Here is a 15769-nt window from a genome sequence, read left to right as displayed (position 1 = left end):
TACAGGCAGACCTTGTTTTATTGCATTTTGCAGATGCTATCTTTTACAAATTGAAGGTTTGTGGCAACCTTGTGTCAAGCAAGTCTATTGGCGCCATTTTTGCAACATTATTTGCTCACTTTGTGGGTTTGTCACATTTTGGTAACTCTCGCAATATTTCAAACTTTTTCATTATTACTGTATTTGTTATGACGATCTGTGAGCAGTGATCTTTGATATTACTACTACAGCTCACTGAAGGCTCAGATCATGTTTAGCATTTTTTAGCAATGAAGTATTTTTAAATTACATACATTGTTTTTTAAGACAGTGCTGCTGCACACTTAATAGGCTACAGTATAATGTAAATATAACTTTTATATGCACTGGGAAACCAAAAAATTTGTGTGACTTGCTTTATTGCAATATTTGCTTTATTGTGGTGGACTGGGACCAAGCTCGCTGTATCTCCGAGGTATGCCTGTACGTAAAATACCTGCCAGGTAGTAAGCGTTAGCCCCTGTATCATCATTCTGTGGATATGGTGATTATGGTTACTGAAACAAAAATCAGACCATCTGTTTAGAAAAGTATTGATATACTTCTGGAGCCAGCAGCCAGAATATGGGAAATTATGTCTATCCTGAGTTTTTAAGGGTATATGATTGTCATACCTTTGCAGTATGGTAAGAGTTTGGGGGTTGTGGAGAGTTGGCATAATTTACTGTAAAGTTAAACCCAGAAATATTCAGGATCATTAATCCTAAAATAATATATCTGCTTTCAGTCATTGATACCAATGTGACTACACAGTTCAATAGGATATTTCTACAAAGAATTTAATTAAATGCCTATATAGAAAAACAGTTGCCATGCTCTTGGTTAGAATTATGTTTGGCTAGGAATGGACCAGTGAAATTACTATCTTAGTGGAAGCAGAGTAGTAGTTTTCTAACGTTGTTGCTTACCCAGTAAAATAAGTTTTCTTACTAGGGAAGAAAGTACACAAGGTGTTACTTAAATGAAAGAATGAAGTTAATATTTTTAACATTTCTCCTTAAGGACCAGTGTAATGCGGAGAAGCACGCAGATGGAATTATAGTAAGTTTAATCTGATCTTTGTTCCCCTTTACTTCTGCAGAGCATTATAACCAGTTATGTCAGGAGAAGCCTGAATTTCTACTCATTTTTCAACACAAATTCCTCTTTTTACCTACTCACTGTTCTTTGTTTGTTGACTCTTGCAATTTTCCTTGAGCTCTTAAAGTTGGCCATCTTTCAGCAATCATTTGGAGGGGGAATGTCGATCTTAAAATTTTGCTGAGTCTTGATTCTTATTGAATCACCTTGCATGTGTTAACTTAAAGGGTTAATCGTGGTATAAAAATGCAGCTTTTATGACTAAATAAGGCATAACTCACAATGCTACATTTCTTGTCCAACTTCTTTTTTTCTAATGAAAGCAGAAGGGGAGGGGTACAGTATTGAAACGTCTTAATTTAACTATATGGTTATAGGTTTCTATTAATTTCTTATCTTTATTTTTAGATTTTGTGTATTGTGTTAACTGTCATTGCTACTGTGGTGTATACGGCTTTTTTGTAGGAACAAGTTGCAACATGAATTCTTCCACTTATAGCCATTTTCTATTCTTTCCTCCCCTTGGATTTTACTCTTCCCTTATATTCAACTTACCCACCAAAAAGAAAAGAAAATTTTATTGGAAATAAAAGTTAGAATTTGAAGGTTTGCAGTTTAAGCTCCCCTGGTTTTATGGTAGATGTGTGACTTGTGTTCAGACTGTATTTCTGAAGAAGGAGGCAACCTCTTTTTTTGTCTGAGGCTTTACAAATGCCAGCTTATCTGAGATCTGGAAACTCATTTTGTAAATCTTGAAAACCATCTTATGATTATATTTGAAAGGATGAGCATGTTATGTTTATATTTGGTTTAAAATGAAAAATAAGTTAAATATTTCTTAAGAAAACAGAGTAAGAGAAACATTTTTAAAATTTGAATTAAGCACATTGGAATTTTTCTTTTTCTTCACAATGTGAGTTCATAGTTTGAGCCATGGTGATTTAATACAATTATGTGATATAATTACAATATAATATCTCTTCTGAGATATCAGTTAAGATTATAAGCCTCATGGAAAAAGACTGTGTATGTTGTCTAGCATTTCATGGTTCCCAAAGGCCCTAAGGAAAATTAATGATGGCAGTTACTTTTACCTCTTTTCTCTCAAAGCAAATCAGTTACTTTTTATTATGTTAAACAATAGTTTTATAAAGCATACTAAAAATGTTTGATCATTTGTAGTTAAAAACATCTAGATAGTTTATACTGATAGAAAACCTAAACTTGTAGAAGACAAACATATTTGAATCATTTGATCCGTGACTATAGCATTTTTCCTTAAGAGTTTTTATTTTTAAAAAAAGGCACTGTTCATGGTTTAGCCCTTGGACCCAGACTGCTAAGACCTAGCCCTGCCACTTACTATCTGTGACCTTAGGCAAGCTTCTTAACCTTTGAGTCTTTGTTTCCTCATCTATAAAGAAAAGTGACTTCTATCTCAGAGGATTGTTGTGAGATAGTATGCACATAGTACTCAGTAAATGTTAGCTATACATACATATATGTATATATAATTGTATTTTATATTGTATTGCATGAATTTTATTAATTTTACAACAGATTAGGGTTTAGGATTGTCATTTGTTTGCACTTCTCAAGCTCTGCACATTCTTTTTTGTATACATATTTTATTTTATTATTATTATTTTTTTGCAGTACGCGGGTGTCTCACTGCTGTGGCCTCTCCCGTTGCGGAGCACAGGCTCCGGACGCACAGGCCCAGCGGCCACGGCCCACGGGCCCAGCCGCTCCGCGGCACGTGGGATCCTCCCAGACCGGGGCACGAACCCGCGTCCCCTGCATCGGCAGGCGGACTCTCAACCACTGCACCACCAGGGAAGCCCTGCACATTCTTTTTTAAAGCAAGGCGTAGAATGTTATTTGACGTTTTTTAGCCTAAAGTTGGTTGACCACGGACAGTAGTTGTATTTTCTGTTAACAACAGCAACAAAAGAAAAGTCTAAAAGTGTTTTGTGGGATTGACAAACCTAATATTAGGCTTCTGAAAAACAGAAGATTGCATTCAAAAGATTGAATCCTGGTCCCTTTCTCCAAAGTTATTTTATTTCTTGGTCTCTTTAGTAATTTTTTCTTATATAATAGGTTGGGGATAAGGAGGTGGGATATTCTCATTCTTACGGCTCAAAGTATTAAAGGTGGGATTTTGCCTTTGTAAAGCACTTGGAGTCCTTTAGAGAAAAATCACTATGAAAAAATAAGGAATTTATTTTAAGAACAGCTCCAGGATTGTTGAGACACTTGTTTAGGTATTATGGCCCAGCCTGGTATCTGAAAATAGAATCCTAATGTAATAACCAGAAAGCCCTTAGAGACCATAGCATCCAGACATTTCTTCATTTTATACACTGGGAAAGTGAGGCCCACAGCAGATGAGACTTGGCAAGTCACTGGTAGAGCAAGGATTCTAGGAATTAAAATTCTAAGTCTCTGTTTCTGTGCTTTTCCTAATGCTCCAGAACCTTCCCCACTTCACTTTACCAGGCTTTTGATTATTAATGATTGTTTTCAGAGCTTCTTTGTGTCCTTTATTTTCTAGGACTAGAATATTTATGGTATGTAGACTGTTGTGACAAGAATCAGAATTCTTATGTTCAAATCAATTTAAGAGATCTGATTTAGTGATTTTTACATATTGATATTTATGCAGAGAGAGGATATAAGAAAAAAATAACTTAGGTGTTAAATAAGAATGCTATAAAAACTTTCCTATTATCTCAGTTTCCATTGTTATGTGCTTTTAAATTTTTACAAATGCTTTTGGGGCTCATCAATAAAGTATTTCTTTTCTAATTCTGTTTCAGTATTTTCTGTTACAAGCTCTACCTAATACATGTTTGAAGTTTAGTTTTCCAGATCAAGGAAAGCTAAAAAACTTAAATTTTTCTTTCTTGGGTTTTATCTAGTATAGTCTTCTAAGTGGTGGTTTCAAACTTTACTTTGGCAAAGGCCTTGGTTTAAAATCTCCCCCTCCTCCAAATAAAAAAATATCAGTAAGCTTTGGAGTCTTGTTTTTAAAATGCCATCATGCTGGCAAAATAGTGTCTTGGCTTGGAGTCAGAAGAACCTAGACTTTTTTTTTCCTCTCTAAAATTGTAACTACATGTTTGAGTATTTTTTTCCCTTCTAAATCCTCAAAAAGAAAAGACGTCCAATTAGAAGATACATTTCTTTGCCTTTAGTGACTGTAAAACTAGGTGCCTATATGGTGCAATACACATTGATAGAAGGTGGCAGTAGTATGGGATGTAAAAATAAGATTGTAGTGGTACAGATACATTAACTAGTCATAGGTATAATGCTTATTAATACCAAAGCAGGAGAGAGCATTTCTCCATCTTTGATATTTGTGGTGAATTAAAATTTGAGAAGCACTGAGTTGAATCGAGAGGTTATTGTTTCGGCTTCCTGAAACCATTCTACAACTCTTTCCAAGTATTTTCATTTAGTTTTACCTTTCTATATGTCAGAGATTCATTCATTTTCCCTCCTTACAATGCTTCTTTAAATAATCTTATAAGAAACTCTTAGACTTCCATATAGTAAATTTGTTTTATTTCCTCTTTGCAATTTGACCAACATGTCTGTACAGCTACCCTCAGGACTTTGCTGTCAGAAGTGTGGGGTTTTCATACATTTGGGAGGGTCAATGCTGGAAGGGTATTTAATTAAAAATAACTATACTGTGCTTCTTTATCTCAGAGTACTATTAATCCTGTAGATGCAATATATCAACCTAGTCCCTTGGAACCTGTGATCAACACAATGCCTTCCCAGACTGTCTTACCTCCAGGTATAGTATAATATTTGGAAAAATGTTTCACAGGTACACTGATGACAAAAAGCTTAATTTTTTATGGCAGTTGTAGTAATCTTGAAGGTGTTTTTTTTTGTCTTGTTTTTTAATAAGTAAAAGGAATTTCACAAAATACAGCCAAAAATGAACTGGAAAAATATGATAGTATTTTGGTATTGGGGCTTTTTGAGTACAGTTAAAGGGCTTTTGGTTTTCAAAGTGAGATGGAAGACAAACATGGTTACTTGGATTAGCTGCTAGGACAGAATCCTATGACCCAGGATTGATGGCTACCAAGGAAAACTTAATATACCTTGATCTACTTGAAAGTAATCCAGGAATGTTCTATTTTGTCATATTCTTTATAGCTCTGAATAATACAAATGGTTTCTTCATGGTGGACTTAAAGATAATGAGAAAGGGAGGAATGAAATTTGTGATGCCTACTGATTAGATAGATGTGTATTTTTAGGGATAGAGTAATAAATTTTTTTTTTTAACTGGCAGAGGAGGGCTTAAGGCCAACACCCACTGGTTCCTTTTACCTTTTTGTTGCATCCAACATTTCAGTGTTTTCACTGATGACATAAGTCAGAAATTTTACTGGAAAAAAAGAAAATCTTTTTAAAAATACTTATTAAGTATGTGAGATCTTTTTATGAATTTTTACTCCTTAGGAGATTGAGCTTAATATCTCTCACGAGACTAAAGAGGAAGTACTGTGCCCCATTTTAGATTTTACAAGCGGTTTGATCCTCGGGGGGGAAACAGTTTATCATCCGAAGCATTTGCTAGTTTTACAGAGTAGTTGTACTGAGGTACTGGCCTATCTTGACTAGTCTCTTGATATCCTGCCTAGTGTCTTAGTACTAGGTAGCATATCATCATTGAGTTTAAAGGGGACTGGGGGTCAGAAAGAGTAGTAGCATGGAACTTGACTTAATAGAATATAGTCTCAAAAACTACGGATCTTCAGGGTATTGTAGTTAAAGAGTTGTGTTTGCTACCAAATGTAAAATAGATAGCTAGTAGGAAGCAGCCGCATAGCACAGGGAGATCAGCTCAGTGCTTTGTGACCACCTAGAGGGGTGGGATAAGGAGGGTGGGAGAAAGACACAAGAGGGAAGAGATATGGGGATATGTGTATATGTATAGCTGATTCACTTTGTTGTAAAGCAGAAACTAACACACCATTGTAAAGCAATTATACTCCAATAAAGATGTTAAAGAAAAAGAAGAGTTGTGTTTGGCTTTTTCTCTAACTTATTTCACATGTTCACATCTCCTAGAACCTGCTCAGTTGTGTAAGTCAGAGCAGCGTCCATCTTCTCTACCAGTTGGACCTGTATTAGCTACTACCTTGGGACATCATCAGACTCCAACACCAAATAGCACAGGTACAGATTTGTGTAATTCCTTTACTTCTCATAACTGCCCATTAACATTCAAGATTTGTGTGGAGATGGGAAAAAGATTGAAGAAAGGTTGTATATTTTGTATTGGAGATACCTTAGCTCTATCATTACAGTTCCATACATGGAGTGGTTAACTTTGTGATTGAACCAGAAGTTTATTAATAATTATAATTTAAATGAAATAAAATACTGCAGAGTTTTGTGTATTTGTTTACCTTAAGACTTACTTTGAAGCTCTGTATTAGCTTTTTAAAAAAATTTGCTTGAGTTAGATTTATATACTTTCTTACTGTAAAGGAATCAGATAATACAGAAGTATGAGAACAAAAGCTGTAAGCCTTCTTTACTCTTTGTCATTTATACATGTATGTACCTACATACCTATATTATAGTGTATTTTTATTGTTGTTTTTTTCCCTGACCTAAATTAGATCATGTGGTTCTGTGACTTTCCCTTTTCATTTAACTGAGAACATTTAGAGAGCTTTCTGTGTTCATACACTTAGGTACACAACATTCTTTCTACAGCTGCTCAAGTGGCTATTACTGTTTTTCTGCTGATGGGCATTTATTTAGGTTGATTCCAAAATTTTCCTATTATAAGCAGTATTTCAGGGAATATCCTTGTACAGCACCTTTTGGCACATAAGAATTTTTTAAGGATAGATTTATTGGTCACATTTTTGCCAATTTTATAAGAAAAAAAGGATACTTGATTTTAGTTTGCATTTTCTTAATTTGTTTAGATTTATGGTCTTTATTTTTTCTCTAATTCACAGGGCTGCTATTAATGTTAGTATAGATTTATTTCTTGTTTTAAAACCAATTAGGTTGATGTTGGGTTATCAGTTGCACCAAATTCAAGGGAGCACTTGGTGCTTTTGTCCCTGTTATCCGGATGCCAAAACCAAAACCACTCTTGAGGACGTGGGAGATAAGCCCCTGCTGTTGCTCCACAGGTTCTTTCCTGGGTGAGACTTTACCTGTGTAATAATGAAAAGTTACCCTCTGATTTTTAGCTAGTTTGAAATTTGAGTTAGTAAAGATGCTGATGTTATTACTTTGGTTTTTAAGATTTAACAGCCTGAGCAGATGTCTCCTTAATTTTGAAAGAAAGCAAGCAACAACAGCTCTCTTATTTGAAACTCTTGGGAAAATGCTGATAAGCAGTTTGAATAATGCAGTTGAAATGTTTGTCTACCTTTTTTATGTATTTCATTACACTGTGTCATTTTAAAAACAGTATCTGTGTTTTCTTTTGTTTTTTTATAAGGAGGAATTATGTCAGAATTCTGAAACAGACAAAATTTTCCATTTGGAAATATACAAAACCTAGTCAGTTACAGACTTTGAAAAAGTTAGCAGTATTCTTTATGTACATTAATTTTAGGATCATTAATTAGTTATAAATAATTTAGGATAAATTATTTCAGAAGACAGCATTTTAAAAATATAACATTTTAGAGTAGGTGTATTTAAAAAAATTTTTTTAATTAGTTTGTGGTTTGTGTCTTGTTTGATTTTTCAACCTAATTTCTTCATCTTTCTTTCCTTTATCTCTCTCACTAATACATAAAAGAAAGAAAGGAACAACTGAAAAAAGAAATGTTTTCTCTCATAAGGAAAACTCAGTTCTTTTGTTTGCAACTCCCATTCCAACTCATTTTCTTCTTGGATACATTTTCAGTTTTGTGTGGTTGCCTGGACTATTTGCTTGTTACTTGATCATTTGTAATTCCTGGTCTTTTTCTTTCTTTCTTTCTCTCTCTCTCATTTTTTTCCCCCATTATTTCAATAAGAGAAATTTATTTATTTCCCATCTTATTGCTGCTATGGGGCGGGGCAGCGGTGGGGTAAGAATTTAAAGTTATTTGCTAAGATGAACTATCTTTGGAATTCCCACAATAAGCTTTGCCTATTTAGGCAGCAAACTTTCAGTGTTATGTTTTAAAAATATCTTTGTGAACATGGCAACTAAATGTGGCAGGTGGATGTGCTCTTTCAACTATTGAACCATAGATAGACACTGGAATGGGACACTAAAAATCCATGGATAGCTTTGGATTCATTTTTACTGCTGCTATTCTCATTTCCTTCTAGAATTGAGGCCTTGACTTTTATATTGCCAGCAGTGACTTAATTAATTTTAATCTACACCAGGCATCTATAGCAGTTTGGCATAAATTGCCTGAGAGCCCTTAGATATCTGCTCAATAAATACTTGTTAAATTACTTTCAGTACTTCACTGCTCTGTTTGATACTTTTACTGTTACTTTTTATTACTAGACTATGAACCAGATGATTATAGATTCTTTCTCTGGATCTCCATTAGTTTCTATTTCCTTAATTAGACTGTTTAGGAATAGGAAGATGTTCTCCTGGTTCTTTCCTTTTTCCACGTGCTTCCCATGGTAGCCCTCTCTTTTTCTCTGCCCCTGGGCTCTGGGCAACCTGACTTAAACTTAGGTAGAAAAGAGGTGAGGAGTTTGAATGGTAAGTGTTCCCAGCTTTTGTGTTTGCACATGATTGCCAAAACATATTGACTAATATGAATGTGATATCCTGAACAAAACTTTAACATTCATGTGGTTTTTGATATTCTTTCCACTTTGTATTCTTGTTGGTTCACTGCTGCATTTTTAAGGTATCTGGATCTATAGTACAAAATAAGAGCTCTGGCTTCCCGTTGTTACTGGTATCTACTATGGGACTTCTAATACCTTAACTCACACAGTGTGATTATAATCAAAAGAACTCCCTTCCTAATTACAGATGGGGACATAGTATTTTTTCATTTATTTAAAAGGCTATGTCCCATTCTATAATGTGATTTGCCTTTTTCTTTGTCTAGTTTAAATGTTGATTTCTTTACAGATAGTCTAGGGACTTCTACCAACTTAACTATTTTTTGATTTTAGAAAGGTCTGCTTTGACCCCATCTCCCTAATTTCTTCCCTTCTATTACCAACACTGTCCCCTAATTAAAAACGTTTTAACTTCCTAGGCAGTGGGCACTCACCACCTAGTAGCAGTCTAACTTCTCCAAGCCATGTCAACTTGTCTCCAAACACAGTCCCAGAGTTCTCTTATTCTAGCAGTGAAGATGAATTCTATGATGCGGATGAATTCCATCAGAGTGGCTCATCCCCAAAGCACTTAATAGAGTAAGTAGATGAACTACATATGTATTGAAATGACTCCTGATTTTTAAAAATGTAATTTGATTTTGAGACTGGTGTTAATGACAGACTCCTTTGTAAATTATTATTTGGAAAAAGTGAAAAAGACAGCTTATTTTTAATTGGCTTATTGAGCAAAGCTAGTTCTGTGAGAATAGTGATTTTACTCCTGATTTAATTCAAATGGTATAATTTTGCATCAGTTGTGGTAACATGCCAGTATTGTTCATTAACTCTGGGCCTTATTTCTATAGAAACAACATTAGGAGAGGGTCAAATGAAAGTGAGTAAGCTAGGAAGTATTACTCACATAAGAGGAGGTTACCGTTACTTGTTCTGTATAGAGTAGAGATATTTGGGTGCCTATAAGCCAGGCACTATATTAGGTGGATGAATGATACAGAGGTGAATAAAGAGCCAGTCCCTGCCCTCAGGGAACTTACAGTCTATTGGGGGAAAAACAAACTTTTAAAATCCAGTGGGAAATATGCTATGTAAGAATAAGCGCAGGACTTCCCTGGTGACACAGTGGTTGAGAGTCCACCTGCCAATGCAGGGGACACGAGTTCGTGCCCTGGTCCGGGAGGATCCTGCAAGCCGCGGAGCGGCTGGGCCCATGAGCCATGGCCGCTGACCCTGCGCGTCCGGAGCCTGTGCTCCACAATGGGAGAGACCACAACAGTGAGAGGCCCGCGTACCAGAAAAAAAAAAAAGAATAAGCACAGAAAAAATGGGAACATTTTGAAGTCCTGAGAAGTCAAGAAAGGATTCACAGAGGAGGGAGGGGATGTGATCCATGGTGAGATGTGGATGAGTAGGGAGAGGAGGGACATGGGGGTGAGAAGAGGAAGGAGAAATGGAAAGTGTTGTTCTCATGGAGATGGAACCCTAACAAGAAAGGCCTGGAGGCAACGGGAGCTTGGTTTCTTTGAGGAGCTGTAAGCTGCTGAGCATGGCTGAGTGTGGCTGTAGCATAAGTTGTGGGGAATGGTTAAGAAGATACAGAAGAGATTGACAAGGGCCAGGTCGTGAAAGAGTCCTCTTAGCCTTTTATGAATTTTGAATATTTTCTCACAAGTGATGGCAGCTGCTGGTCAGGTCTGCATTTTAGAAAAATAGATATGCCTGAACTGTGTAGAATCGAATGCAGTGGGGATGCATTACATGTAGGAAGACCAGGCAAAACTGGGTAGAAACTTGAGAAATGTTGATAACCTGAGCTAAGGTCATAGCATAGGAATGGAAGGAAGCACATGGACTCCAGAGATACTAAGTAGGCAGATTTTGGCAGATATTGATGATAGGTTTTCTCTCATTAGGAAATATTTGACCTGTTTTGCACTGTTAAATCAAAGCTACGTATGTTCCATTGCACAGAAAAGGCCTTTACATGTAAAGTCACTTACATGATAGCCAATAAGCAAAGTACTTTTTAGCCCTACTGGTACATAGGTTAGCGGTGGTTAGACTTTGGATTCTGGAATCTTAGAAAAGAATAGGTTCTAAATCTGTTTTGCTTTTAAGGTGTGTGATCTTGGTCAAGTTATTTAACCTATGACATCCTCAGTTTCCTTGTTTGTAAAATGAGGATAATAGTTTCAACTTCAAGAGGTCATTGTGAACATTTAAATGAGAATAATGTCAAGTGCTTACTATGATGTCTGGCATGTATAATAAGTGTGCAGTAAGTGATAGCTGTTATAGAAAGCAAATTAACATTTATTTGCTTCAATGTTCTTATATTTGTTGTAGATGTAGTTGGCTTACTTTTTGCTGGGTATTTTTTCCAAGTCTCCTGCCATCTCAGGAGTTGGTGCTAGTGTTACAGCTTGGGGTTTGCTTTGAAATACAGTACAAATTTGGAAATGATTACATGTGAATTTGCAAGCTAAGTACTATCAACCAAACTTAGACCTTGAACCTTGGTTTCTTTTAGTAAGAAATATTTTGTGGCACTCCATTTCTCTCCCTCTCTTTTTCTTTTTTTAGAGATAACAATTTTTTTTTTAATTCGGGTATATTTGCTTTACAATGCTATGTTAGTTTCTGCTGTGCAACAAAGTGAATCAGCTACATGTATACACATATCCCCTCCCTCTTGGACCTCCCTCCCTCCACCACCCCCATCCCACCCATCTAGGTCACCACAGAGCACTGAGCTGATCTCACTGCGCTATACAGCAGGTTCCCACTAGCTATCTGTTTTACACATGGTAGTGTATATATGTCAGTCCCAGTCTCCCAGTTCATCCCACCCTCCTTCCCCCACATGTCCACATGTCCATGCTCTATGTCTGCATCTCTATTCCTGCCCTGCCAATAGGTTCATGTATACCATTTTTCTAGATTCCACATATATGCATTAATATATGATATTTGTTTTTCAATTTCTGACTTACTTTTCTCTGTATGACAGTCTCTAGATCCATCTACGTCTCTACAAATGATCCAATTTTATTCCTTTTTATGTCTGAGTAATATTCCATTGTATATATGTACCACATCTTCTTTATCCATTCATCTGTCAGTGGACATTTAGGTTGCTTCCATGTCCTGGCTATTGTAAATAGTGCTGCAATGAACATTGGGGTGCATGTGTCTTTTTGAATTATGGTTTTCTCAGGGTATATGCCCAGTAGTGGGATTGCTGGGAGAACAGTATGGAGGTTCCTTAAAAAACTAAAAATAGAACTACCATATGACCCAGCACTCCAGTTCTGTTAAGTGTGCACATGAACTGAGAAATACAGTATCATATATAATTGCACTGTAACTATTCAGAATCTCAAAATTTATAAGGAAAATGATGATATTAATTCAGGAAGTTTTGTTACATAGTAGATCAAATTCAGATTTTGAATGTTGGAAAAGTAAAATATATGTGATTAGGTAAATACATACTGTTAAGACATGAGACTTTACTTAAGGAAGAGAGATTTGAGCCCACAATTTAAGAAGGCTAGTTTAGCAGAAAGAGTTTGGTTTAGCATGTTGGTTTCTTAATGTTTGTATGTAGGGAAATAAACTATTACAAGACCCTTATTAGCAGTTTGCCAATAGAAATTTCACTTTAATTTTTAAAATATTTTTTATGATAGTGGAGTTAAAAGAAAATAAGCATTTGGAAGAAAATTCCAAAGTAAAGGTTATTATTTATTTTTGAAGTGTTAAATCATTGTTTTCTTTAAACAGAATTAAGGACAGTCTCGATCATTAGCTATTAATCGAAACAAAGTACAGTTGAATATCAAAATGGATCATCTGTCTTCTAGAAGCCTGTAACTATATTCAGTAAAAGCTTGATAATAATGTGGTTAGCCTCATTACATCACAGATAGTCAATCTCTGGCCCCAGTTTCAGGGGTTCTCCTGAAATTTTTCTGAAATAGATAAATTTTAAATGCTTACCTGTTGTACCTGTAATAGGCATATCTACAAAGTTACCTGCAGGCTCATAGGCTTTTCTTTTTTCTCCTGTAAGCTTCCTTCTCTATACTCTCCCAGTACCCATCCCTTAACAAATACACAGTTTATGAACCTCCTATTTGAAGGGATCCAGAGTTAAATTCTTTGTCCAGCTCACCCACTCAGGCCTCCTTTTCTCCTTCAATTTCATTCTTTCCTTTTATGCCCTAATCTAGATTCCCAAACTAGTAGGGACTACAGATGTTTTATTTGGCCAGCACAGTGTTTGTTGATTTTTTTGTTTTAAAATTTTTATTTTAATTGGAGTATAGTTGATTAACAATGTTGTGATAGTTTCAGGTGTACAGCAAAGTGATTCAGATATACATTTTCCCATTAAATGGAACTTTAAATCCCTTCAAATTGAGTACGCTAGTGCCAGGTCTCTATTGTTTTATAATCTGGCCCTATTCACATATTTATGCTCTCTGCCTGGCCTCTGTAGGCATTGAGCTTGTGTGCCACCTGCTGGTCATCAGCTGCTACCACTAGTTTTCTAGCTCTCAAGTCAAGTTTCTATCTGACAGAAGAGAATTTGAAAACTTAAGTCCTTTCACCGTTCAGTTTCTAAAGACCTGTAGTAATGATAACTTCTGTGTGAGCTATGTTATTGGGTTTTGCACATTTATAAACTAGATGAAAGTGCATGTGGGAAAGAACTTGTGCTCTGGAGCCAGACATATACTTGAAATGGCTCCACTACTTACCAGTTGTGTGACCTCTGTCCAGTCATTGAACCTCTGAGACTCTGTGTCTGATGAGAATAATCATGTCTCCCTTTTAGGGTTAGATTGTTATGGAGATGAACATACACAGTGTTCGGCACATACAAGGTACTCAATAAGTTTTGGATTCTGTTGTTATAATTAAGTTCAGAGCTGTACCTTTTTCGGTTTAGTTTATTTATGATCTTATGATTTAATTCTGTGCAAGTTAGCCCATTGCAGATAAACCTTTCCTGTATGCATGTCATTTTTGTCAGTGTTGCTCTTGTTTTGTAACTATAGTCTTTAAATCCTTTGTCCTGAACGAGGTAAATTATGAAATGGCTAAATGAGAATTTATCCCATTTTTTTCCATTTTGAGCTTTATTGAGCGTTTCACTTGGCCCAGACATAGTTTCTAACCTGAGTAAGGAGGAAAAGCACAGCATAAATTCATCTCTGACGTTTGGAATCTAAAATAAGATACATGTTTTAAAGAATCTGAGGTTTTTTAGATCAGTTGATTTAAAAGATTGATTCTATTTTGATGATGTATCAAAGAGCCACAAAACTTTTTGAAGATAATTTTTATGCAGCTCTTTTATTTAATGATAATTGGATTTCTCTTATCTAGTTCTTTTACTCATATTTTCCATTGGCTTTCAAAACTGGTGAGGTAGACATTAGTTATAGTACCTTGTGATGTACACTACTGAATTATCAAAGTAGCAATATTCAGTTACCTAAGGATTTTTGAAAAATAGATCAAAAGAAGGCAAGTAACCAGGACAAACTATGTTTAAATTAGAATACATATGTTCTAATATTCTAATGTTCTAACATAGGCAGAGCACAGAGGATTTTTAGGATAATGAAACTATTCTCTGCAATACTACAGTGGGGGATACTTATATTACATTTGTCAAAATCCATTGAATGTACAAGACCAAGAGTGAACCCTACTGTAAACTATGGACTTTGAGTGATAATGGCATGTCACGTAGGTTCATCAACTGTTACACACGTACTACTGTCGTGCAGGATGTTGATAGTGGGGAGGTTGTGCATATGGGAATTCTGTACTTTCTACTCAGTTTTGCTCTGAACCTAAAACTACTCTTAAAAAAATCAAGCTTATTATTAAATAAGAAATCAAAAGAAGGTAAGTAATCAGGGCAAACTGTGTTTAAATTAGAATATATAATGTGTTTTGCACCTATAAATTTGCAATAAAAGACTTTTATGTGTGTACCATTTTATAAATAATATATGCAGTATGAGAAATTTGGTTTCTGTTTTTACCCTTAATAAGTAAACTTTGATCATTCTTTTGTTAATGTACAAATACTAGTCCTAGGTAAGTTATAATCATAGCTGTAATAATAAAATAGAGGAATCTTCCTTTAGACCCGTTAATCAGCTCATAATACCCTTACCATAAATTTACTTGTAAAAAGTAATATGCTTTTTTATTTTTTAATTTCAAATATAATTTTCTAATGACTGGGAAGGGTGTTATTACCAGTGTGGGCTTTTATCAAAGGATCTCAAAAATATAGACATCTTTCTGAGGCTAATTAATAGACTTACCAGTTTTGAGGTTCTGGAAATGGTTGCCAAGAATTATGACATACCTACATTTATGCAAAGTAACAAAATTGGAAAATGAACTCTAGTTTTACATGCAGAGGCAAAATCTTACCAGTTTTTCATGGCCTTTCAACATGGCTTGGTTGAGCATACGCCATGCAGAAAACATGAGCCTGATGGGGAGAGAGTTGGAAAGCATGTATGTATGTAACCAGCTAACTTTAAGGGTCTAGTTAGTTTCTGTCAGCTATCTCCATATATTGGTTTTAAATAGATTGGTATCTTACTATGATTTTAAATTGCTTTTCTAAAGAGCTTAAGAAGGTGATTAATTTTTTTTAGTTCCTCTGGATCTGCCTCAGTCTTGACACACAGCAGCTCAGGAAATAGTCTAAAGCGCCCAGATACCACGGAATCACTTAATTCTTCCATGTCCAATGGAACAAGTGATGCTGGTAAGCAGCCTTGGAGAGTTTACCTTT

At 35.5% G+C, this 15769-nt stretch overlaps 1 protein-coding gene across 7 annotated transcripts in view; it reads left to right on the top strand.

The window, feature by feature from the left end:
- OSBPL9 (oxysterol binding protein like 9) overlaps positions 1-15769 on the top strand; it is a 168396-nt gene that overhangs the window by 137426 nt on the left and 15201 nt on the right. For 5 of the 7 annotated variants that reach the window (XM_027108571.1, XM_027108569.1, XM_027108573.1 and 2 more), the window contains 5 exons: positions 1042-1080; positions 4840-4930; positions 6223-6330; positions 9354-9513; positions 15630-15742. In XM_027108571.1, coding sequence (XP_026964372.1) covers positions 1042-1080; positions 4840-4930; positions 6223-6330; positions 9354-9513; positions 15630-15742 — 511 coding nt within the window. The remainder of the gene's footprint in view (positions 1-1041; positions 1081-4839; positions 4931-6222; positions 6331-9353; positions 9514-15629; positions 15743-15769) is intronic. The other 2 variants (XM_027108570.1, XM_027108572.1) reach the window with 1 other exon arrangement.

The sequence above is a fragment of the Aethalodelphis obliquidens genome, unplaced genomic scaffold (genome assembly GCF_003676395.1).
Source record: "Aethalodelphis obliquidens isolate GAN/ISIS:26980383/991018 unplaced genomic scaffold, ASM367639v1 scaffold9, whole genome shotgun sequence".
Classification (NCBI taxonomy): domain Eukaryota; kingdom Metazoa; phylum Chordata; class Mammalia; order Artiodactyla; family Delphinidae; genus Aethalodelphis; species Aethalodelphis obliquidens.
Note: the sequence above shows the minus strand (reverse complement) of the source record. Positions and strands in the feature narration are given on the sequence as shown.